This window comes from Musa acuminata, chromosome BXJ3-8 (assembly GCF_036884655.1).
Source record: "Musa acuminata AAA Group cultivar baxijiao chromosome BXJ3-8, Cavendish_Baxijiao_AAA, whole genome shotgun sequence".
Classification (NCBI taxonomy): domain Eukaryota; kingdom Viridiplantae; phylum Streptophyta; class Magnoliopsida; order Zingiberales; family Musaceae; genus Musa; species Musa acuminata.
In genome coordinates, this window is record NC_088356.1 from 48,030,368 (window position 1) to 48,053,867 (window position 23,500).

The following is a 23,500-nucleotide window of genomic DNA, read 5'->3' on the forward strand; positions in this document are numbered from 1 at the left end:
ATTACTTCGTATTGTATCATATAATATCATATTGAATCTCATTGATATCTTGATTATTTATAAGGGAGAATAGAAAATCTATGATAAGTAATTTGGAAAGTCCCTCCGATCAATATATCACTTAAATAATCATATCATAAATGAACTTCCTTTTATTAATCGATAACCAAATATAATCCTAACTTTAATATATCTTATTCAATTAAATAGAATCTCAGGATAGAGGAGGAAGATGAGATTTTTTTTCCTTATTTTTGGATATTTTATGCTGCTCAAGTTTTGTGTATTAATCTAAAATTATAATTAACTTTAATATGAATCCAAATAATATCGAATTTGGAATGATTTGTGGCCTAAAATCCAGCTTTGGGAGGCAATAAGACCTTGCATGTGATCGGAATTAAGTTGATATAACTTATTTTTATGAATTTAATTTCTCATCAGTCATTAAGTAAAGATATAAGGATGGAGAGTCTGTTAATACAATAGTTCTGCAAGTACTTGAGTCAAATTAAGATCAAGGACATCATTGTTTTCCTCCCATCGACTGATGATTTCTAATACACTGTTACTGACGGAGGATAGATCCTCTTCACGGGCCGCCAACGATCCGTCGACGGAATGGACAGCATTTTAATGGGCCCGTTATGATAAATTTCATTCGACCGAACCGTGATCCGGATTCTAGATCCGGTCCTTGCTTAAGGAAACCCTTACCGCTATCATCAAAACCCTATACCCCTTCTCTTCCGGTGCTCTCCGCTGCCGCCGCGCGTGTGCACCCCCTACTCCTCTTCCGGTCCTCTTCCCTGCCGCCGGGCGTTCTTCCGGTTCTCTTCCCTGCCGCCACGCGTGTGCACCCTCTCATCCTCTTCCGGTTCTCTTCCCTCCGCGTGTGTGCACCCCCTCCTCCTCTTCCGGTTCTCTTCCCTGCTGCCGCGCGTGTGCACCCCCTCCTCCTCTTCCGGTCCTCTTCGCTGCCGCCGCGCGTGTGCATCTCCTTCGTTTCTTCTAAGGATGGGCGGCGGCGGGGGGAAGAGGGAGAAGGCGGAAGGGAGTGACGTAGACGAGCATGAAACACGGGAAAAGAAGAAGACGAAGAAGGGGACGACGCTTCCCTCGATGATCAAGAATAAGGAGAAGAGGAGTGCCGTCCATGCCAAGCTCAAGCGTGAGAAGAAGATCGAGAAGCGGAAGCAGGCCAAGGAACGAGAGGCTGCCGTCAAGCGAGCCCTTGACCTCGGCGAGGAGGCAAGTTCTTTCCCCCTTGATCTCCACATTTTGCTTGGCTTTTGCTTTTCGGGTTATGAATCTTGTTTCTTGATCAATAGCCTCCGGAGAAGAAGGTGCCGCGGACGATCGAGAACACCAGGGAGGTCGATGAGACGGTCTGTCGACCTGATGATGAAGAGGTGAGCGTGCTGTTCAGTTTCTGTTTTCTTCTCTTGCTTTCTACTAGATGTTGGTCAGTTATTCCTGATAATGGCTAGTCCAGTTATTTGCAGGGAATGATGCCGATGAATTTAGCCAAGTCCTGAAACAAGAAGTGACGCCAAAGATACTAATCACCACAAATCGTTTCAATTCCACAGTACGTTTTTAGTGTTCGTCTTTCCATCACTTTTACCTTTTCTTTCGTTGTTTATTTGTGTGTCCTTCTTGCCCTATCTTTAAATATTTTTTAGGATTCATGGAATCCATATTTACTAGGAACTAAGGCCACCACTGAATTCTTACCATTTTGAAAATGCATGCAGAGAGGTCCTGCCTTCATTCAAGAGTTATTGTCTGTGATTCCAAATGCTCATTACCATAAGAGAGGAACCTATGAACTGAAGAAGGTGAAGCATTTGTGATGAACCAAAATTCGGGTTTCTTATTTTGCTGAGCCTTTATTATGATGATTGTTTCTCTTATTGCAGGTTGTTGAATATGCAAAGAACAAAGACTTCACTTCAGTTGTAGTGGTCCATTCAAATCGAAGGGAACCAGGTTAGAAGCAACAGGGGAGATAGTGACTCTTGTTTTGTCATTGATTGTTGTTTGTTTTTACATCTGTAATTCTGTCTTTAAATACCTGTTTTTTTAGATGCTCTGTTGATCATAAACTTGCCTGATGGACCTACGGCACATTTCAAACTATCTAAATTAGTCTTGCGGAAGGATATTAAGGTACATTCACTTGCACTTGAAAAATGCATGAAAAATAGCTGAGTTCCATCATACTTTGGAGTTTCTCTTCTTGCTTCCATACATTCATTTAGTAACTAGAGTATGTACGAGTTGACATGGTTTATTTCACTGGCAATATGAACTCAAATTTTTACTTGCGCTTTTGAAACATGGGGACATCTTAGAAATGCATCCTGGATTATTATACTTATAGAGCACAATGTTGTCAAGTATTCACAGATCATTTAAATTTTATATTTCTTAAATAATTACCGAAGTTTATGATATTGTATGATTGCCTGTCTTGGAGAGGATAAATAAACCATAGCGTCATCCTTATAGCTTCACACATAATCTTAGCTTCTGAACCTGATAAGCATTACTTGTATCATATTATCCCAGCTGCATAGTAGTTCAAAAAATTGAAAAATGCATTAAAAAAAGGGTTTAAGATCCTTTGGAATAAAGCAATAATAAAAAATTTCATTAATAAACTTAATAAATAGTAATCAAACTCGATCTAGTATGGTGCCTTTGAGCCCCTTGGAGATCCTTAAACTGTCTCAAAAATCTCCTGAATATTGATTTGAGTTTCAAGTCAAGCTGTTCGTAAAATGGGGTTCATGCCATGCAGATGATGTACCTGCATTGTTTTGGCTTGGCATGGATCCCTCGTTGATATATGCTGCTTAGCAGTATCATTCTAGGACATTACTAGAATGTCTTCTCAAGTAAGGCAAATCAGTAGTATAATAGTAAATTTTGCTTGGCCTTGTTCCTCATTGTCATCGTTCATGTATGTCAATTTGGAAATATAGCAAATCAGTTACAATATATGACTATTGCCACATCTCTAAGTTGTACTTTTGATATAGTTGTTATAGTACTATGGTCGGAGGAATGAATTTTTGTCGATTTGAATTGTGGCAATTTTATATTATGTATGGACCAATAATATGAAAGTTGCATCTGTGATTTTTTTGCCCTTGTGATACTTGTAAAATGTCTTGATGATTGCTGCATCTGTGGCATGCTGACGCTCTAGCTTGTTCATTGTCTCGATCACCTACCAATCCTAAGCATCCACAGAAGGCTCTAACAAATATTCTCAATCGAATGACTTTTAGTGCAGAGTAGCCCATACCATAAATTGATTTCTTATTAATTTATCATTATATGTGCAAGCATTACATTATATATGTCTAATTTATAACTATCTGGAAGTTTAATGCTTTATAAACATTCATTTTCAACCGTTTTGCTACATCATTTAAAATATTGGTTTTTAGTTTCATATACATCATACACATCCTTTTAACTATGGGTTTATTTTGGCTACCAGAATCATGGAAATCCTACAGACCATAAGCCGGAGTTAGTACTGAACAACTTCACCACACGTCTTGGTCATCGTGTTGGAAGGTTAAAGTTTTACTTAATTCAAGATGTCAAATGATACTCTCATTTCTCCTTTTATAGTATAAGGATTTGTTTTCCTCTTGTTTTTTTCCTTCTTTATCAAACTTATATTTCTGCTACCTCTATTGATTATTTGAATTTGACTCTTTTTAGGATGATACAATCACTATTCCCTCAAGACCCCAACTTTCGTGGTCGTCGAGTTGTAACATTCCATAACCAGCGAGACTTCATTTTTTTTAGACATCACAGGTATATCTATTTTGTTGACTACTTATATTTGTTATTACATAATATGTTGAGGATCTTATGCAGAACCTCGAAGTTTTCTCAAGCCATATCAATAGTATCTCTTCTATGTCACATCATTGAACCTTTTTTTAGCTTTCAAGGACTTGCTTTGAACACTGGCAGTATATTCTTAGTAACTGTTTGAATTTCTTCAAGTGCCTCTAGACATACTTTGTTTAAATGTCCTTTGCAATTTTTGCTCAGGTTCTTATTGTCTACTGTATTCTTTGTGCTGGTAGAGTGAAATAATGGGCCTATTTAGAGGTCTTGGACCGTTAAAGGTCATTTGGTGCTAGCTTAGGAATTAATTTGAGCTACTATTGTTCAAGGTGTTGGTCGAGGAAAACATGGACATGTTTAGGAAACCAGAGATGGTCACCTAGATTGAGTTGGGAACAGTCGAGAATATTGGTCCAGATGTCTGTGGCTGGTCTCTTAGATGGGTAGCAAATATCAGTATGTTTTTGAAATATCCAAGCTATTTGAGTAAAGCTGTTTGTCATCTTTAAAATTAAGAGCTATTAGATCTCGAGTCTGATTCCAATGTGGCTCCAACAACTGTTAGATCTATTGCCGGCACACCTGTGGTGATATATATCGCCGACTAATTATTTATCGTAATGAAAACTACTTTTTCCGAACAATATGAAAACTGAGATTTCTGTAAAGCTTCCTGTGGGAAGCTAAACAGAGTTCTAGTGGTCATAAGTATCACTGAATTATGATGTATATGCTCTAATCAGTAATATCTTGAAACTGACTATAAAAATGATTCTGAAAACAAAGAAAAAAGTAGTAACCATTGTGGTTTTCCCAAGTTTCATAGAAACTGAAATAAATAATGTAGATGTTGAAATTGCTGGTGGAATTATGGATGTAACAAATTGTATAACATTGTGTAAAGATGGCTCCGAAGTAGGATGAAACACTTCCAATATTGGAGAAGATAAGGGCGTCATCTTATCATGAATGTTCTTCTTGGATGGGAGATCCTCCCTCCGGTAGAATTTTGTCTCTAGTTTGTTCAGCTGTGCGATGTGAATTCTACTAGTCAAATGAACATCAAGGAGGAATGCTAAATAGTCTTTTAAAAGTTGAGATTCTCTTCTTCTTTTTTCCATTATGTTTTTTAAGGTTCTTTACGCAGGCACATACTTAATGTTGGTACCATGAACCGATCTCAACCTATACTTAGTGTTTCTTCTTTTGTTTGGGTAGACTTGTACGAAAACCCTTTAATTATTTATGCCATCTGGAATTATGTCTCATTTTCTCTGCAATTATTAGGTATATATTTGAATCCAAAGAGAAAAAAGATGACTCCAAGGACAAGGCTGCGAAGAGCAAGAATATAACTCAAGAGAAAGTAATTGTACGGCTTCAGGTACTGTTTAACATGAGTGTGGCACTTTGTCATTTGATGATATGCTATACAATATTTATTACTTGGACCAGACACACACACCATGATGCTTTCTCACCCAATTTTTAAATGTTTGAAGACTGTTTTATGTTATGGTCTGATCTTTATTCCCCTTTTTGTTACACTAGCAACACAATTTCTCTGTACCTGGAGTATTCCTGTAAACTTTACTGCTTAGTTATCTGACCACACTCAACTGCTGTTGAATTGTGACCTGGGAGATGGATTGTTTGATTTGACAATCTGGCATGGTATTTTGTCATGTATTGGCCATGACATTTTGTTCACATCTTATTCTTTTTGAAAATGCAGGAGTGTGGCCCTCGCTTTACACTTAAATTGAGGAACCTGCAACATGGAACATTTGATTCAAAGGGTGGAGAGTATGAGTGGGTTCACAAGGTACTCTTTTGTGATCTTGGTGTAGAATTTACCATGTTCTCCGATTTGCTTTTTCCATCAAATTTACCATGCGTTGCATTTGATTCTAGCCGGAGATGGACACGAGCCGCAGGAGGTTTTTCTTGTAAGCCAGAGATTTTGCTTCAGAAGAAGACCTCCCATTTTATTATGGGAACTCTTCTACAAACATGCCGAACCACATTTGATATTGATTTTAATTGTAGTCGTTTCTTTCCCCACTGTATGTGGAGGGTTTGATCAAGTGTAGGCAGGATTTCTCTGCATCAAGAAACAAGTTAATTAGCTTGCAGGCCAATTACAATGGTTTCTGGGCCTTTTGTTTCGTAGAGCATTTGGTTAAGATTGGTCAAAAGCCTCTGATAAAGAGTGGCTGTCCCTTTGCTGGAAGGGAAGGACATGACCTCTCTCTTAATCTGCTTAAGGGCAAAGACCTGCTTGGGAGTCGTAGGAGAATGTCAAACTGAGCTAAAAGGATATGCATACTGCAATCAGATATGAACGAAATTGTTGATGTTATATGTATGTTTTAATACCATTGTTAAATGCTTTATTTATATGCTTTTCCATGGGACATGTTATTACAAGCAAGAGGGCATTGTGTCATCAATCTTGGCCACTTTCTGCAGTTTAATGCGTAAATGGCAGTCATACAGGTTGCATTTATTTTTATTAAACAACAAATTAAAACAATTTTTTCCTACAGAGATTGCTGTTTTTCAATTAAGATGAGATGATGATCCCCTTTGATCAAAGAATAACGGTGCCTATGTGTATTACACTTCTGACCAAAAATGCTCGATGGTTTTGCAACATCAGTATTCATACCCTAAGATCTAATCCATGGATGCACTTAATTTCTGTATGTCAATGATTGAATAGACAGGCTTTTTAAGGAATAAATTGATTAAAAAAAAGATATCTGGTTCAAATTACATAAACATTTATTTATTGTAATGTGTTCAAAATCAATCTCAACAATCTTTGTGTCACTTGATGATCCTATTGACATTTGAGTCGTGAATGGTTAAAAATAGTGATTCATTAATTATATTAAAAATGAATGATATATTCTTAATCGCTTCTAATAATTTTATCTTGATTTTTTTATCCACGTAAACGATAAAAGATGAAAATAATATTTTAAAATTGTCAATCTTAGATAAATGATAATATTTTTTCTATCACATTTTTTCTATCACTTCGTCAATCCGACAATCAAAAGCACATCATCAACATCAAACACTAAAAAACAGAAAAGGAGAATGGTTAAATAAATGATCGGACTCTGTTCTTCACAAGCGGAAGAAGGCAGATACCTAACAAGAACATATACCAAACATTCCAAAGTTGGAGGTTTTTCCATTTTTTTTTTTTGGCTTGCGAGAACAAAATTGGGAGAACCTTTTTGGAAAACATCCTGAGAATTGAATCTGCTTATCATTCAATCTAAGCTTTGGTGTCACATAGAGCATTGTGTTGGACTGAGAAGTTAGGAAAACATCAATGTATACAATCTTATCCATACAAGTAAAGAGACTGCATCTGGTTGTTTGTGAGCTCATCACCATGTCACCTCTCTCAATCACTTGTACATCCACATATTGTTGATGATCTGAGGGAGTAGACTATTGTCTTGGCTGGTGCAATGTTACTTATTTCTCTATCTAATCTTGGACACAAAGCCCTCATATCATGCAGGTAGGGCTTGCTACCACATCACCTTTCACAATGCTATCATTGCCCATAATTATCCATACCAATATAACTCATCGTCATAGTGTCGGAAAATTTAGAGACAACGTAAAAGAATAGAAAACAAAAATCTTAAATTTTTCAAAAAAGTATTTATCATTGTAAAGAATAGAAAACATAATACTTCCATCAAAGTGAACGCCCTTGATAGGATTGTCACACTTCCATCATTACCCATAACAATACAACTCCTTTCGATGTGTCTCTTAAGCAACCTATAACTAAGATTATTTTAGTTATATGATTATTATATGGAAACAATATTTTGTGTTTTTGATAGCTTGAGGATATACTTTTGTTTCTTCAAAACATGTTTTGAAGGTTTTTATAAGCTACTTCTAAAATCCATGTCTTAAGTAGGACAGTTTCGAAAGGAATTTAAGAAAAGAAGAGAAAAGTAATTGTCTCGGTTCTACTTGTTGTGTTTCTGTTTCCATATTATTTCGAAGTCGATGTATACGCATTGGCTTGAATCAGTGGTCCAGCAAATCAATTGGTGACATCCGGCTTGGCTCTGGTCCGATTCTGATAACTATACTGGCATGTCATGCATGTTTCCTTGGACTCTAACTTGATGCCTCTGTAAGTACTCCCCAAAAGAAAGCAGTCCCGGCGGCAGAACCGCGGCGAAGGATCGGGCGGTGCACGGCGGAGGCCGAGGAACGACAGACACCCTGTCGCTGCCTTTTAGCCCTTTAAAGGAGTTCAGGCCGTGAATGTGGGTCACACTGGGCTTCCTCCTCATGGAGGAGTGCAGCTGCCGCTGAGACTCCTGTTGCCATTGGGATATATGAGGACCCACGATTCACATTTCCATCGTCTTCCCGATCCGAGCAAGATGACGAATGGAACTTGACAAGAGTTGCAAACTTGGTAGAAGCATACTTACTCTCTCGTGGTGGTTTACTCTATATACAATTTGATTACGAAATCGACGACGAACTCAGCCGGGTTTTGGTCGAAAGTGGTCCGGTTCATGAGGAAGGTGACTTCGGCTCGCTTCGGTTCGGTTCGGATGTGAGCTATACTTTAATAACCCAACCGGGAGTTCGGCTTTGTCTCGATCTCATACCGTGTCGACTCCCCGACTCCGCTTCGCCCAAACGCCGTTGAGGCGTCGACAGGTTTCCATCTCTTCCGCGAACGAAGCAAGCGACCGTCAAGAGAAGTATTGTTTTGTTCGTCCTCCTCCTCTTCCATCTTCTTCCGCTCCTTTTGCTGCGCGTCCCGTTTGCGTTGCTGCCGAAAGAGGGAGGATGTAGTTGATGCCTACTATGTGTTCGACTTCTGTTCTGTTTGGAAGAACCTTGAGCAAAAGGAGAAACGTTTTGCTGATCCACGTTTCATTTTGAGAATCTTAATGATGGTCCGTTTTCTTTTTATTATATTACGCTGCCACCTCACGTGTGCGTCTCCTTCGATTCTTCTCCTTTGAAGTACAAGGATGGGCGGCGGCGGGGGGAAGAGGGAGAAGGCGGAAGGGTGTGACGTGGACGAGCAGGAAACACGGGATAAGAAGAAGAAGGGGACGACTCTTCCCTCGATGATCAAGAACAAGGAGAAGAGGAGTGCCGTCCATGCCAAGCTCAAGCGCGAGAAGAAGATCGAGAAGCGGAAGCAGGCCAAGGCACGAGAGGCCGCCATCAAGCGAGCCCTCGACCTCGGCGAGGAGGCAAGTTCTTTCCCCCTTGATCTCCACCTTTTGCTTGGCTTTCGCTTTTCGGGTTATGAATCATGTTTCATGATGCATAGCCTCCAGAGAAGAAGGTGCCGCGGACGATCGAGAACACCAGGGAGGTCGATGAGACGGTCTGTCGACCTGATGATGAAGAGGTGAGCATGCTGTTCAGTTTCTGTGTTCTTCTCTTGCTTTCTACTAGATGTTGGTCAGTTATTCCTGATAATGGCTAGTCCAGTTATTTGCAGGGAATGATGCCGATGAATTTAGCCAAGTCCTGAAACAAGAAGTGACGCCAAAGATACTAATCACCACAAATCGTTTCAATTCCACAGTACGTTTTTAGTGTTCGTCTTTCCATCACTTTTACCTTTTCTTTCGTTGTTTATTTGTGTGTCCTTCTTGCCCTATCTTTAAATATTTTTTAGGATTCATGGAATCCATATTTACTAGGAACTAAGGCCACCACTGAATTCTTACCATTTTGAAAATGCATGCAGAGAGGTCCTGCCTTCATTCAAGAGTTATTGTCTGTGATTCCAAATGCTCATTACCATAAGAGAGGAACCTATGAACTGAAGAAGGTGAAGCATTTGTGATGAACCAAAATTCTGGTTTCTTATTTTGCTGAGCCTTTATTATGATGATTGTTTCTCTTATTGCAGATTGTTGAATATGCAAAGAACAAAGACTTCACTTCAGTTGTCGTGGTCCATTCAAATCGAAGGGAACCAGGTTAGAAGCAACAGGGGAGATAGTGACTCTTGTTTTGTCATTGATTGTTGTTTGTTTTTACATCTGTAATTCTGTCTTTAAATACCTGTTTTTTTAGATGCTCTGTTGATCATAAACTTGCCTGATGGACCTACGGCACATTTCAAACTATCTAAATTAGTCTTGCGGAAGGATATTAAGGTACATTCACTTGCACTTGAAAAATGCATGAAAAATAGCTGAGTTCCATCATACTTTGGAGTTTCTCTTCTTGCTTCCATACATTCATTTAGTAACTATAGTATGTACGAGTTGGCATGGTTTATTTCACTGGCAATATGAACTCATATTTTCACTCGCGCTTTTGAAACATGGGGACATCTTAGAAATGCATCCTGGATTAGTATACTTATAGAGTACAATGTTGTCAAGTACTCACAGATCATTTAAGTTTTTTATTTCTTAAATAATTACGGAAGGTTATGATATTGTATGATTACCTGTCTTGGAGAGGATAAATAAACCACAACGTCATCCTTATAGCTTCACACATAATCTTAGCTTCTGAACCTGATAAGCATTACTTGTATCATAATATCCCAGCTGCATAGTAGTTCAAAAAATTTAAAAATGCATTAAAGAAAGTTTAAGATCCTTTGGAATAAAGCAATAATAAAAAATTCATTAATAAACTTAACAAATAGTAATACAAACTAGATCTAGTATGGTGCCTTTGAGCCCCTTGGAGATCCTTAAACTGTCTCAAAAATCTCCTGAATATTGATTTGAGTTTCAAGTCAAGCTGTTCGTAAAATGGGGTTCATGCCATGCTGATGGCTTACCTGCATTGTTTTGGCTTGGCATGGATCCCTCGTTGATATATGCTGCTTAGCAGTATCATTCTAGAACATTACTAGAATGCCTTCTCAAGTAAGGCAAATCAGTAGTATAATAGTAAATTTTGCTTGACCTTGTTCCTCATTGTCATTGTTCATGTATGTCGATTTGGAAATATAGCTCTTGTTCTGCATTTTACTGCAAATCAGTTACAATATATGACTATTGCCACATCTCTAAGTTGTACTTTTGATATAGTTGTTATAGTACGACGGTCGGAGGAATGAATTTTTTTCGATTTGAATTGTGGCAATTTTATATTATGTATGGACCAATAATATGAAAGTTGCATCTGTGAATTTCTTGCCCTTGTGATACTTATAAAATGTCTTGATGATTGCTGCATCTGTGACATGCTGATGCTCTAGCTTGTTCATTGTCTTGATCACCTACCAACCCTAAGCATCCACAGAAGGCTCTAACAAATATTCTCAATCGAATGACTTTTAGTGCAGAGTAGCCCATACCATAAATTGATTTCTTATTAATTTATCAGTATATGTGCAAGCATTACAGTATAGATGTCTAATTTATAAATATCTGGAAGTTTAATGCTTTATAAACATTCATTTTCAACAGTTTTGCTACATCATTTAAAATATTGGTTTTCAGTTTCATATACATCATACACATCCCTTTAACTATGGATTTATTTTGGCAACCAGAATCATGGAAATCCTACAGACCATAAGCCGGAGTTAGTACTGAACAACTTCACCACACGTCTTGGTCATCGTGTTGGAAGGTTAACGTTTTACTTAATTCAAGATGTCAAATGATACTCTCATTTCTCCTTTTATAGTATAAGGATTTGTTTTCCTCTTCTTGTTTTTTTCCCTTCTTTATCAAACTTATATTTCTGCTACCTCTATTGATTATTTGATTTTGACTCTTTTTAGGATGATACAATCACTATTCCCTCAAGACCCCAACTTTCGTGGTCGTCGAGTTGTAACATTCCATAACCAGCGAGACTTCATTTTTTTTAGACATCACAGGTATATCTATTTTGTTGACTACTTATACTTGTTATTACAAAATATGTTGAGGATCTTATGCAGAACCTGGAAGTTTCCTCAAGCCATATCAATAGTAGCTCTTCTATGTCTCATCATTGAACCATTTTTTGCTCTCAAGGACTTGCTTTGAACACTGGCAGTATATTCTTAGTAACTGTTTGAATTTCTTCAAGTGCCTCTAGACATACTTTGTTTAAATGTCCTTTGCAATTTTTGCTCAGGTTCTTATTGTCTAGTGTATTCTTTGTGCTGGTAGAGTGAAATAATGGGCCTATTTAGAGGTCTTGGACTGTTAAAGGTCATTTGGTGCTAGCTTAAGAATTAATTTTAGCTGCTATTGTTCAAGGTGTTGGTCGAGGAAAACATGGACATGTTTAGGAAACCAGAGATGGTCACCTAGATTGAGTTGGGAACAGTGGAGAATATTGGTCCAGATGTCTGTGGCTGGTTTCTTAGATGGGTAGCAAATATCAGTTTATCTTTGAAATATCTGTGCTATTTGAGGAAAGCTGTTTGTCATCTTTAAAATTAAGAGCTATTAGATCTCGAGTCTGATTCCAATGTGGCTCCAACAACTGTTAGATCTATTGCCGGAACACCTGTGGTGATATATATCGCCGACTAATTATTTATCATAATGAAAACTACTTTTTCCGAACAATATGAAAACTGAGATTTCTGTAAAGCTTCCTGTGGGAAGCTAAACAGAGTTCTAGTGGTCAGAAGTATCACTGAATAATAATGTATATGCTCTAATCAGTAATATCTAGAAACTGACTATAAAAATGATCCTGAAAACAAAGAAAAAAGTAGTAACCATTGTGGTTTTCCCAAGTTTCATAGAAACTGAAATAGATAATGTAGATGTTGAAATTGCTGATGGAATTATGGATGTAACAAATTGTATAACATTGTGGAAAGATGGCTCCGAAGTAGGATGAAACACTTCTAATATTGGAGAAGATAAGGGCTTCATCTTATCATGAATGTTCTTCTTGGATGGGAGATCCTCCCTCCTGTAGAATTTTGTCTCTAGTTTTTTCAGCTGTGCGATGTGAATTCTACTAGTCAAATGAACATCAAGGAGGAATGCTAAATAGTCTTTTAAAAGTTTAGATTCTCTTCTTTTTTTTCCATTATGTTTTTTAAGGTTCTTTACACAGGCACATACTTAATGTTGGTACCATGAACTGATCTCAACATATACTTAGTGTTTCTTCTTTTGTTTGGGTAGACTTGTACGAAAACCCTTTAATTATTTATGCCATCTGGGATTATGTCTCATTTTCTCTGCAATTATTAGGTATATATTTGAATCCAAAGAGAAAAAAGATGACTCCAAGGACAAGGCTGCCAAGAGCAAGAATATAACTCAAGAGAAAGTGATTGTACGGCTTCAGGTACTGTTTAACAAGAGTGTCGCACTTTGTCATTTGATGATATGCTTTACAATATTTATTACTTGGACCAGACACACACACTCCATGATGCTTTCTCACCCAATTTTTAAATGTTTGAAGACTGTTTTATGTTATGGTCTGATCTTTATAGTTTATTCCCCTTTCTGTTACACTAGCAACACTATTTCTCTGTACCTGGAGTATTCCTGTAAATTTTACTGCTTAGTTATCTGACCACACTCAACAGCTGTTGAATTTTGACCTGGGAGATGGATTATTTGATTTGACAATCTGACATGGTATTTTGTTCACATTTTATTCTTTTTGAAAATGCAGGAGTGTGGCCCTCGCTTTACACTTAAATTGAGGAACCTGCAACATGGAACATTTGATTCAAAGGGTGGAGAGTATGAGTGGGTCCACAAGGTACTCTTTCGTGATCTTGGTATAGAATTTACCATGTTCTGGGATTTTTTGTTTTTTCCATCAAATTTACCATGCGTTGCATTTGATTCTAGCCGGAGATGGACACGAGCCGCAGGAGGTTTTTCTTGTAAGCCAGAGATTTTGCTTCAGAAGAAGACCTCCCATTTTATTATGGGAATTGAGCTTTTTTACTCTTCTACAAACATGCCAAACCACATTTGTTATTGATTTTAATTGTAGTCGTTTCTTTCCCCACTGTATGTGGAGGTTCGATCAAGTGTGGGCAGGATTTCTCTGCATCAAGAAATAAGTTAATTATCTTGTAGTCCAATGACAATGGTTTCTGGGCCATTTGTTTGGTAGAGCATTTGGCTGAGATTGGTCAAAAGCCTCTTTGATAAAGAGTGGCTGTCCCTTTGCTGGAAGGGAAGGACATTACCTCTCTCTTAATCTGCTTGAGAGCAAAGTCCTGCTTGGGAGTTGGAGAATGTCAAATTGAGCTAAAAGGATATGCATACTGCAATCAGATTAGAACAAAATTGTTGATGCTATATGCATGTTTTAATACCATTGTTAAATGCTTTATTGATATGCTTTTCCATGGGACATGATATTACAAGCAAGAGTGCACTGTGTCATCACGCATGACCACGGTCTGCAGTTTAATGCGTAAATGGCAGGCATTACACTTCTAAAAACAACAAATTAAAATAATTTTTTTCCTACAAAGATTGCCGTTTTTCAATTAAAAGAAAAACGGAGCCAATGTGTATTACACTTCTGACCAAAAATGCTCGATGGTATTCCAACATGAGTATTCATACTCTCTATGATCTTATCCATGGATGCACTTAATTTCTCTATGTTAATGATTGAATAGACAGTCTTTTTAAGGAATAAATTGATTAAAAAAGATATCTGGATCAAATTACATACAAATAAAACGGATGGGCGCCAATTGGGTAAATCTATCTTAATTTTTATACATAAACCTTTATTAATCGTAATGTGTTCAAAATTAATCTCAACATTCTTTATGTTATTGGAAGATGCTATTGACATTTGAGTCACGTGATTCGGATTCGTGTGAGTATATGCATAGGATATTTTGAAGTGCCCTTGAGGCGAAAATATTGAGTGTCTGAGGGGATTGATGTCACTTGTACATAAATCAAGATCGAAAAGATTTTTTGAATCGATCCTTTTGATATTCAAATTAGTAATCCGAGATAGATGAGTGTTATCGTCAATGGTAAAAAAAAAATTTATTAATTATATTAAAAATGAGCTTCTATATTTGCTAGCGAATGAAAGATGTATTCTTCGAGGAAATAGGCTTTAATCACTTCTAATAACCTCATCTTGATCTTTTATCCACGTAGACGATAAAAGACGAAGATAATATTTTATAACTGTCTATCTTAGATATAGACGTCCACAAGGATAGATCGATGGGGGATAACTTTTATCTCTTTCTTCTAATTTGGACATCACGTGAAAGACACGTACCGAATGATGATTGTTCGATAATATCTTCCCTATCACTTTGCCAATCCGACAATCAAAAACACATCATCATCAAACACTAAAAAAAAAAAAAAAGGGAGAATGGTTAAATAAATGATCGGACTCTGTTCATCACATGCGGAAGAAGGCAGATTCCTAAGAAAAACATATACCAAACATTCCAAAGTTGGAGGTTTTTCCTTTTTTTTTTGGCATGCGAGAACAAAATTGGGAGAACCTTTTTGGAAAACATCTTGAGAATTGAATCTGCTTATCATTCAATCTAAGTTTTGGTGTCGCATAGAGCATTGTGTTGGACTGAGAAGTTAGGAAAACATCAATGTATGCAATCTTATCCATACAAGTAAAGAGACTGCATCTGGTTGTTTGTGAGCTCATCACCATGTCACCTCTCTCAATCACTTGTACATCCACATATTGTTGATGATCTGAGGGAGTAGACTATTGTCTTGGCTGGTGCAATGTTACTTGTTTCTCTATCTAATCTTGGACACAAAGCCCTCATATCATGCAGAGGCTAAAACACATTGCTGAGAGAGTGACTTAAGCTTCACTGGTACCTAAGTGTATATACTACAGTAAAATCCTAACTCTGTAGAAGAATCAATTTAGATGGTTTCCTTTAGCATCATCATGAGAACCATTTCCTTTGTCATGGAACCTCAGAACGAAGCTTACGGTGGGATTCTGGCCTTCACCAACCTCAATAATTAAGCAAGCGATGGAAAGTCTCGGAAGACTTCAGGGGGGGGGGGGGGGGGACAAGACATGGCTGTTCCATGTGCAGAAAGAACAAGGAAGAATCCATGTTCAGAAGTGCGTACTCTTCCTATTAATCTAATCACCTTTAGATAATGAGCTCAAGCTCTGGTTGTCTGCCACCTTGTCCGCAAACTCCCACCACCCCAAGACAACTACAAACAATCATAATCATGTTTACAGCAAGCAGAGCACGGTTCATGCTTTCAGGTTTCTTTCTTCAATCTTAGAGTGAAATGAAGGAGAAGGAAAAGTATCACTAGGTTTTCAGACTCCTTCATGCAAGCCTGGGGATTCGACAAAGGAAAGAATGGACTTTGTCCAAGCCACAAAACGTGAGTGAGATGTATCATTAATCTAACTGCACCTGCAAGTCCACAAGCTTGTTTTTGTTTTGATGTAATCCATGTTTCTGCAACTAATTTGTGCCAAGGTTTGTCCTAATAATCTTCCCTGATATATAATTAGCCTCCTCTCATACAAACCCAAATGAATGGGGAATGTTGTTGGGACACATTCATCAGACAGAGAATTCTGATTGGTAATACAGAGCTTTAATTGGGTTGGAGAAGAAAGTGTCGAAGAACAATGTGTTGGGAATGCCATTCCCCTTTCTCTAAGTAGGCCTACTCTTCAGAATAAAAAAAATTGCGTGTGATTCATATTTGGTTGTGAAAAGTCAGACTCAATCATTCGAATATGTAGTAAGATCAATTGATTCATTGTTGATGCCTGGAATTATATATGAGATGCAAACTAGCTAAGCAATGGTTGCAAAATGGAATTTTTGTTGTTCCAGTCATTCACTGGTTGCAGACAGTTTGCACGCACAGCGAAGTGCTGAAAAGTGGAGACTCTCCATCCATCTCGGTCTAAAGAGATCTGAAGAAGACACTACTTTGGATCACAAAATTCTTCTTGCCGTGGGTGGCATCTTGTGCGGTGAAATCCAAATCTTGTCACCTCTTCTTTTTTTTTTTGTTTTGTATCCAAGAAAGATTCTTGTGGACTTTGTTTTGCCACGGACAGGCTGGGCTGCGTTGACCCAGGAGCTCGAACTGTCGAACCCGAGCAAGTGCGCGGGCTTTTACCTAGCCGGTTGGTGAAGTTTTCCCCGGGATGGAATAAGATATCTCTATTTGCTCATCTCACTGGGAATGACAGTGCCCCGAGAGCTGGCAGTCGCCATGACTTGAAAGCTTGGTCTTGGTTTCCAGCTAGCTCATGATGCGGAGGAGCCTTCCCAAACTAAGATATTGGAATTCCCCCAAGTCGCGTCACGTTTGTCTCCCGTTTGCGGTTGAGGAAGGACGGTGGCTTCTTGGTTTGGTTCTTTGTTCTCGAATGTCCTGTTCTGACTTCTTCGGGTTGCCTTGTTTCACGGAGTTCGTACGCGCGTGGATTGGATTCTGTGATCGTAAGACGACTTGTCTTTGTAGGTAAAAGTTTCCAAAAGATAGGATCTTGATGAGTTTTAGGGAGGAGAATCCTATCCATTGTCTTATTGAGTTCGACGAAGATTATGATGAGATTTTGGTCTTTCCTTGAAGAAGATCCGTAAAAGTGGGATTAATCTTGAGTGCTCAACTCTGGTGTTGGAGTGGATCAAGGGTTCAAGTTCTTGAGAAGTTCGCTGATTCTGGTTCTGGATATGCAATGAGAGAGAGATTTTGATGCCGTGGAAGTCGACAGCAAGCGTTGCTGATGCTCGTCGTGAACTTTTCTGGAAGAGATTAGAGGATGTCTTGTTGAAGATGGGGAAGATAAAGATGGCAGCTTTTTATTACTCATCGCCGCCGCCACCACCGCCAGTTGACGTATCACCGCCAGAGTCTCAGCCTAGTGACTATTACAATCCATCACAACCTTCGATCCCACCTCCTACTTCCAATGCCGATCCCCCTTCGCTGCCTCCACCGCCGCCACCTGCTTCTCAACCACCGAGTACTCCAGTTGATGCCTATACTCCACCACCTGAACCATTGTCGCCTCCGCCACCGCCGGCCTCCTCTCCTCCGCCTCCGCCACCAACTCCGGAGTTGTATCCGCCTCCCCCTTCTGCTGCCCCTCCTGCAGTTACGCCTCCGCCGCCATTGTCACCTCCACCAGCCGCTATCCCTCCTATGTCACCGATCTATTACCAATCACCGCCACCACCACCGCCATCATATGTCCCGCCTTCTAGTCCGCCATTGCCACCACCACCGCCAGCCTTACCATCTCCTCCCCCTAATTCTGCACCTGCAAGCCCATTGGCACCACCACCTAAAGCTCCCTCCCCGCCACCTCCTCCTCCTCCTCCATATATCAGCAATTCGACCCCTCCTGTGCCTTCTTCAATGCCCCCTAGAAGCCCACCGTCACTACCTTTACCTGCTCCAATTAAGCCCAATGTCCCGAGCTCATCCAATTCTTCAAAGCATACAGGTTCTTCTCATGGAAGCAGCAATGCCCTGAAGAGTGCCGCGAACACTTCTGAAACTGTTGTAACAGTTGCAGTGGTAGCAGGTCTTGTGATGCTTACTTTTGTTGGAGCAGCTGTGTGGCTTGTGAAGAAGCATAAGAAGCCATTTGCACCTACTGCATATCGTGGAAATCTTGTTTCGGCTTCACCAGCATCTTCACATGCATCAGGTAAGGCCTGGAGTTTCTTTTTATCTAGAATCAGCAAGATTAATGCAAACATGTTATTTGAAACTCTAGCATTAGATGATTGCTGGCTACAATCTATTTCTAGTGTCTAGCAGAAAGCATTCAATTACGTGCCATGACAAGTTGTTGAACTAATTAGTTTTCTTTTTCCTCTCATAGAATCATCCCGTGCAAGATCTCCATCATATCCTCTCATAAGACATGGTTCCGAAGGAAGCTATGGTTTCCCTTACTCACCATCGGACCTAGGGTTAGGACACACAAAATTGTGGTTTACATTGGAAGAGCTATCAATCATAACAAATGACTTCTCAACTCAGAATCTTTTAGGTGAAGGTGGATGTGGTTGTGTATACAAAGGACGGTTACGGGATGGAAGAGAAGTGGCTGTGAAGCAGATCAAAGTTGGTGGTGCACAGGGGGAGCGTGAATTCAAATCAGAAGTCGAAACTATCAGTCGTGTACACCATCGCCACCTGGTTTCACTTGTCGGGTACTGCGTTTCGGAGAATCAGAGATTGCTCGTCTATGATTATGTGCCCAATAGAACTCTTTATTATCATCTTCATGGTGAGAAAAATATTTTACAACATTGGATTTGGCAATTGCACAAAGCATCTATAACTATCTCCATAAAAAACAATGTGCATTCTTAGTTGGAATTGCATTTGCAGGGAAAGGAATGCCGATAATGGAATGGACTGTAAGGGTTAAGGTTGCTGTTGGGGCAGCTCGGGGAATAGCATATCTTCATGAAGATTGTAATTTCTTATTTCCTTTCTTCTTGCTCTGTACATAATATTGCATTGAAATAATTAGACACTAAATAAGGAATCTGCATCAACTTAAATCTTGTGTCAGGCCATCCACGGATAATCCACAGAGATATAAAGTCCTCAAATATTCTATTAGATTACAGTTTTGAAGCTCAGGTAATCCATATTCCATAACATGCTTACTCTGAACATGTGATGCTGTTGTTTTCTAAAATTTTGTCAAGCTTGTCATTGATTTATCAATATATTAGGTTTCTGATTTTGGGCTTGCAAGGATGGCTGTGGATGCTAACGCACACGTGACCACATGTGTAATGGGCACATTCGGGTAGGTAAACCTTGCCAAATCGGGATATCTTACTACCTATTGGCTAGAAATTCCAGGAACAATTCCTTCAATGATCGCAACACTTTTGATTTTTGACCAAAAAATATGCATTGTTCTTGCAGATATCTGGCTCCAGAGTATGCAACTAGTGGAAAGTTGACGTCTAATTCAGATGTGTATTCTTTTGGTGTGGTTCTTTTAGAACTTATTACAGGGCGGAAGCCTGTTGATACATCACAACCTGTGGGTGATGAGAGTCTTGTTGAGTGGGTAAGTTCCATACCTATAACCTTTCATTATTTTCTGTTATGTCAAAAGCTTATTAGTTAAATTTTGCAATGTTCTCATTTGAATAAACATTCATCGTTACTAGTGGGAAGCATTGAGCTTTTGTGTGATTGGAGCTACAAAGCAAGCAACTGTAATTATTTATATGCGATCCCAACTTGGTCTGTTATTCGTGAAGAAATGGCTAATAGTCCAATGAGAAAAGGAATTTAAGAATTGGTTTGAATTGTTAGCTTATATAAAAACCCTGAGAAAATAAGAGTTAGTAAAACTTGTTATGCATATTGTGTAAAGTAGCTTATGCCATTTGACAATGCAGTACATACTGCTTCGAAGATGTCAATGGGCCTCAAGGTTGATGGTGAATATTATAGTGGTGGTGATAGGCAACTGATGCAATAGTTTTGGGGAATAACAAGCAATGTAGTGACATCATGTTCTCTTTTACTTCATAGTCACAGAAATAGGTTTCCTTCTTGTTATTTCTTCATCTCGACTTCCATCTTATTATCCTTCTCCTCTTTTTGTTTCCCTCCGTTTTATTTTTTCAGGGTTTCATATTGGTTAGAATTGTGGTCAGCTCCATTTGTGCTCAATTGATTCTGGTCAATTCGACTGATTCTTGAGTATAAGATCAAGAAATTGACCAAAATCAGGTCGAACTTGGCTGTATCATGTCGGAATTTGTTGATTCCATGAACTATGTTGGGGATACAATAAGGTACCCGACATCTGACCATGGAAAAGTAGGACCTGGTTTTATATTGTCATGACAAAAGCTGAGTTTCTTACACACATATCACATGAATAAGGTACAAGCCATACATTAGATATTGAGCGAGCAATTCTGTTATCATATGAGCTCTTGGGCCCAATCCATAATGAAAAAGGATCTTTATTGTCCATTTCTGTGAAAAATAATTGAATAGGTTAGACAGAAGATAGAAGTTTGCGTCTGGCATGGTTTCATTTCAACAGAGAGTTACAGAAAGTAATTTTATAGTTGGCTGTCACTGGTTATAGATGGACTAAGCTTCTTTTATGCAGTTTCATTTCCTAGTCATCAGATCGAACACATTCTAACAGTTCATCCTTTAGATTAGTGGAATTATATGTAATGTTAGTTACATGTTTCACTACCAAGAATCAACTCAGGTTACAAATTTGTGTGTTCATTCTGAGAGGGTCACCATCTGCACGGTTTCTTTTTTTCTAATGAGCATTGTGTTAGCATAAATTTCTGTTCTTGTTAATCGGGAAAACTTAAGGTGAAGACTTGTGATATATTTAACTCATACAATGGAAATTCTCTTACTCGAGGATTTTGCCATCATGTGACATAACTCTCTATAGTTAGAATAATCCTGTGAACTCTAAATTCTATTTGAACCTCAAAGGTTTCCTTGCTACAACTTAATGCTAATCTGCAATATATCTTAGAAAAAAATAGTTTTACTGTGTTAATAGTATCTTTTCCCTTCTTTTTTTTTGCATTGTGTGTTTCTGCTGCTGTGCAACCAAAAGTAATCTCTTATCATTGCAAGGAAGTCAGTGTTAACCAAAAGTTTTGAATTCAATACCCAATCTCAGGCTCGACCATTGCTAATTCAAGCACTTGAAAATAGAGATTTTGGAGATCTGCCAGATCCTAGGCTCGATGGTAACTATAACAAAGATGAGATGTTTCGTATGATTGAAATAGCAGCTGCGTGCACTCGTCATTCATCAACCATGAGGCCTCGAATGGGACAGGTAAAGCCTGAACCATACAACCAAATAATCTAAATTGGCAGGGATATCCCGGAAAGAAAAAAAAATTTGAAACAACTATTTTCTTGAAAACCAAATCCTGCCACTGACTTGTTTCACACTGCGGATGCTTAGTTGCGCCACTGCATTGACTTGAACCGGAAGGAGATCTTCTTACTGATTTGTTCTTTACTATGTTATTTCCTCTTGTACTAGGTGGTGAGAGCTCTCGAAAGCTTAGCCGATTTAGACATAAACAATGGTGTCCGACCAGGCCAGAGTGAAGTCTTTGATTCGTCGCAGCAGTCTGAAGAAATCCGAATGTTTCAGAAGATGGGATTTGCCAGCCAAGAACATGACAGTGATTACAGTCGAACTAACTGAGCCGACCATGAGCATTGTATTCATTTTTTTGCCCTTCAGTCATGATCTATATCAATTTTTGATGTAATTAATTTCACTTCATAATTGGAATCATACAATTGGTTTCGCCAATTCTTTGTTTAGTTCAAAACAATCTTACACCTTTCCTGAACCGTTGAGGTTGTCTTTGTAAGATCTTTTTGGCAGAACGCATTCAGTAAACTGGCAATTTGCCAGTGGTGAATCACTTAGAACTATTGCTTGATTGAGCTGTTCATGTTCTTTCTGTTCTTCCAAATTCTCTATTGTTGAAGCATTAAAACCTCATAAAGGCTGTGTGACATCTTTTGGGATCAAACTCTGATTGACTGACTTGGTGCCCCTTATGGTAGATACAAGATTGACAGATTCAGGTTTAAAATCTCCCAGTCTATCCTAGCAGTTCTTTAGTTGAGTGTCTCAATAATTTGCTAATTATCTATATAAAATGTCGAATTGGATCATTAGATAAGATCTCGATATAATTTTATGATATATTAATCTATATTCTTAATAAAAATCAACATTAATGACAGTAAAATATTAGAAAATGTTTTCGAATTAGATTATTGTTGCAATATGCGGACGTGATCGATGCTTGCGGAAACAAATGGATCGGATCGACGTGGCGCTCGGTGTCCTCCGCTCCCTCCGAGTGCCTCCTGATGACTTGAAACCCATTGTCGACGGCGATCGCCGCATCATCGACTCGATGACATGGATCTTGCTGCATGGTGCGGGGGACAACCGCGACATGAGATCGACGGCAACTCTGGTCTTGAAGTCCGTGATCCAGGCAGCAGATTCGAGAGTGTTAGAGCAACTGAAGCCCGATTTCTTCCGAGCTGTGTTATCCCTCGTCCGCGATCGGATCTCTCAACAAGCAACCAAAGCCGCGCTGCAGGTCCTGCTACATGCACGCGGATGGGGAAGGAATCGAATCAAGATAGTAGAGGCCGGTGGAGTGAAGGAGATTGTGGAGCTTGAGCTGACGACGACGGAGCTCAACCTGGGGGTGCTGAGCCAACTGTGCGCGAGCGCAGACGGAAGGGCTGAGCTCGTGGGCCGTGCCGCCGGCATCACGACCGCTTCGAAGTGGTCCCTCCGGGTCTCGTCGCTGGCGGACGATGAAGGGGTCAGGATTCTGTCGTCGCCGTGCAGCTACTCCGCCACCACCGAGGTCCTGCAGGAGATGATGAGTGTGAGGTTTTGTCGGATCCGAAGCTTCCAAACATTAATGACCGTTTTCTCGCGATACGACAAAAGATACTCTGTAATCAACACGCAATATGAGTCCGAATCGGTTGGTGATCGGACCAGTTTTGATTTCGGATCCACGAAGATAGATCCGATCCACGAAAAGCTCCGTTAGCGCGACCCATTTGCTCGAAGACCTAAATCGTGG

General features: G+C 39.1%; 4 protein-coding genes across 6 annotated transcripts; all 4 read left to right on the forward strand.

The window, feature by feature from the left end:
- Window positions 1-705: 705 nt before the first annotated feature.
- LOC103996464 (uncharacterized) lies at window positions 706-6,282 on the forward strand. Its single transcript, XM_009417387.3, has 11 exons — window positions 706-1,251; window positions 1,332-1,412; window positions 1,496-1,591; window positions 1,758-1,841; window positions 1,923-1,992; window positions 2,090-2,172; window positions 3,515-3,594; window positions 3,745-3,843; window positions 5,170-5,266; window positions 5,618-5,707; window positions 5,797-6,282. The coding sequence occupies exons 1-11, from the start codon at window positions 1,018-1,020 to the stop codon at window positions 5,833-5,835; spliced, it is 1,053 nt and encodes a 350-aa protein (XP_009415662.3). The 5' UTR covers window positions 706-1,017; the 3' UTR covers window positions 5,836-6,282.
- A 2,150-nt stretch (window positions 6,283-8,432) lies between these two features.
- LOC103995922 (uncharacterized) lies at window positions 8,433-14,203 on the forward strand. Of its 2 annotated transcripts, none has more exons than XM_065162286.1 (12): window positions 8,433-8,658; window positions 8,918-9,152; window positions 9,233-9,313; window positions 9,397-9,492; window positions 9,659-9,742; window positions 9,824-9,893; window positions 9,991-10,073; window positions 11,435-11,514; window positions 11,669-11,767; window positions 13,092-13,188; window positions 13,525-13,614; window positions 13,707-14,203. In XM_065162286.1, the coding sequence occupies exons 2-12, from the start codon at window positions 8,925-8,927 to the stop codon at window positions 13,743-13,745; spliced, it is 1,047 nt and encodes a 348-aa protein (XP_065018358.1). In that variant the 5' UTR covers window positions 8,433-8,658; window positions 8,918-8,924; the 3' UTR covers window positions 13,746-14,203. The 2 variants fall into 2 exon arrangements, with proteins under 2 accessions (XP_065018358.1, XP_018685060.1); XM_018829515.2 differs by having other exon boundaries at window positions 8,434-8,648.
- A 2,551-nt stretch (window positions 14,204-16,754) lies between these two features.
- Window positions 16,755-22,325, forward strand: LOC103994540 (proline-rich receptor-like protein kinase PERK8). Of its 2 annotated transcripts, XM_065163048.1 has the most exons (8): window positions 16,763-18,534; window positions 18,712-19,122; window positions 19,227-19,313; window positions 19,414-19,484; window positions 19,580-19,656; window positions 19,779-19,926; window positions 21,535-21,696; window positions 21,910-22,325. In XM_065163048.1, exons 1-8 carry the CDS (start codon window positions 17,574-17,576, stop codon window positions 22,075-22,077), a joined length of 2,085 nt encoding a protein of 694 aa, XP_065019120.1. In that variant the 5' UTR covers window positions 16,763-17,573; the 3' UTR covers window positions 22,078-22,325. The 2 variants fall into 2 exon arrangements, with proteins under 2 accessions (XP_065019121.1, XP_065019120.1); XM_065163049.1 differs by lacking the exon at window positions 21,535-21,696 and having other exon boundaries at window positions 16,755-18,534.
- Window positions 22,326-22,705: 380 nt separating this feature from the next.
- LOC103996463 (E3 ubiquitin-protein ligase PUB23-like) lies at window positions 22,706-23,467 on the forward strand. Its single transcript, XM_009417386.3, has one exon. It carries the CDS (start codon window positions 22,706-22,708, stop codon window positions 23,465-23,467), a length of 762 nt encoding a protein of 253 aa, XP_009415661.2.
- The last annotated feature ends 33 nt before the right edge of the window (window positions 23,468-23,500 follow it).

Bases quoted from the DNA above. Each gene is read 5' to 3' on its own strand.
- LOC103996464 (XM_009417387.3), top strand. From the start codon at position 1,018: ATGGGCGGCGGCGGGGGGAAGAGGGAGAAGGCGGAAGGGAGTGACGTA. The intron at 1,842-1,922 runs GTGAAGCATTTG...CTCTTATTGCAG, and splicing joins GAACCTATGAACTGAAGAAG to GTTGTTGAATATGCAAAGAA. The intron at 3,595-3,744 runs GTTAAAGTTTTA...GACTCTTTTTAG, and splicing joins CTTGGTCATCGTGTTGGAAG to GATGATACAATCACTATTCC.
- LOC103995922 (XM_065162286.1), top strand. From the start codon at position 8,925: ATGGGCGGCGGCGGGGGGAAGAGGGAGAAGGCGGAAGGGTGTGACGTG. The intron at 9,743-9,823 runs GTGAAGCATTTG...CTCTTATTGCAG, and splicing joins GAACCTATGAACTGAAGAAG to ATTGTTGAATATGCAAAGAA. The intron at 13,615-13,706 runs GTACTCTTTCGT...ATTTGATTCTAG, and splicing joins AGTATGAGTGGGTCCACAAG to CCGGAGATGGACACGAGCCG.
- LOC103994540 (XM_065163048.1), top strand. From the start codon at position 17,574: ATGCCGTGGAAGTCGACAGCAAGCGTTGCTGATGCTCGTCGTGAACTT. The intron at 19,657-19,778 runs GTAGGTAAACCT...TTGTTCTTGCAG, and splicing joins TGTGTAATGGGCACATTCGG to ATATCTGGCTCCAGAGTATG. The intron at 19,927-21,534 runs GTAAGTTCCATA...ACCCAATCTCAG, and splicing joins ATGAGAGTCTTGTTGAGTGG to GCTCGACCATTGCTAATTCA.
- LOC103996463 (XM_009417386.3), top strand. From the start codon at position 22,706: ATGGATCGGATCGACGTGGCGCTCGGTGTCCTCCGCTCCCTCCGAGTG.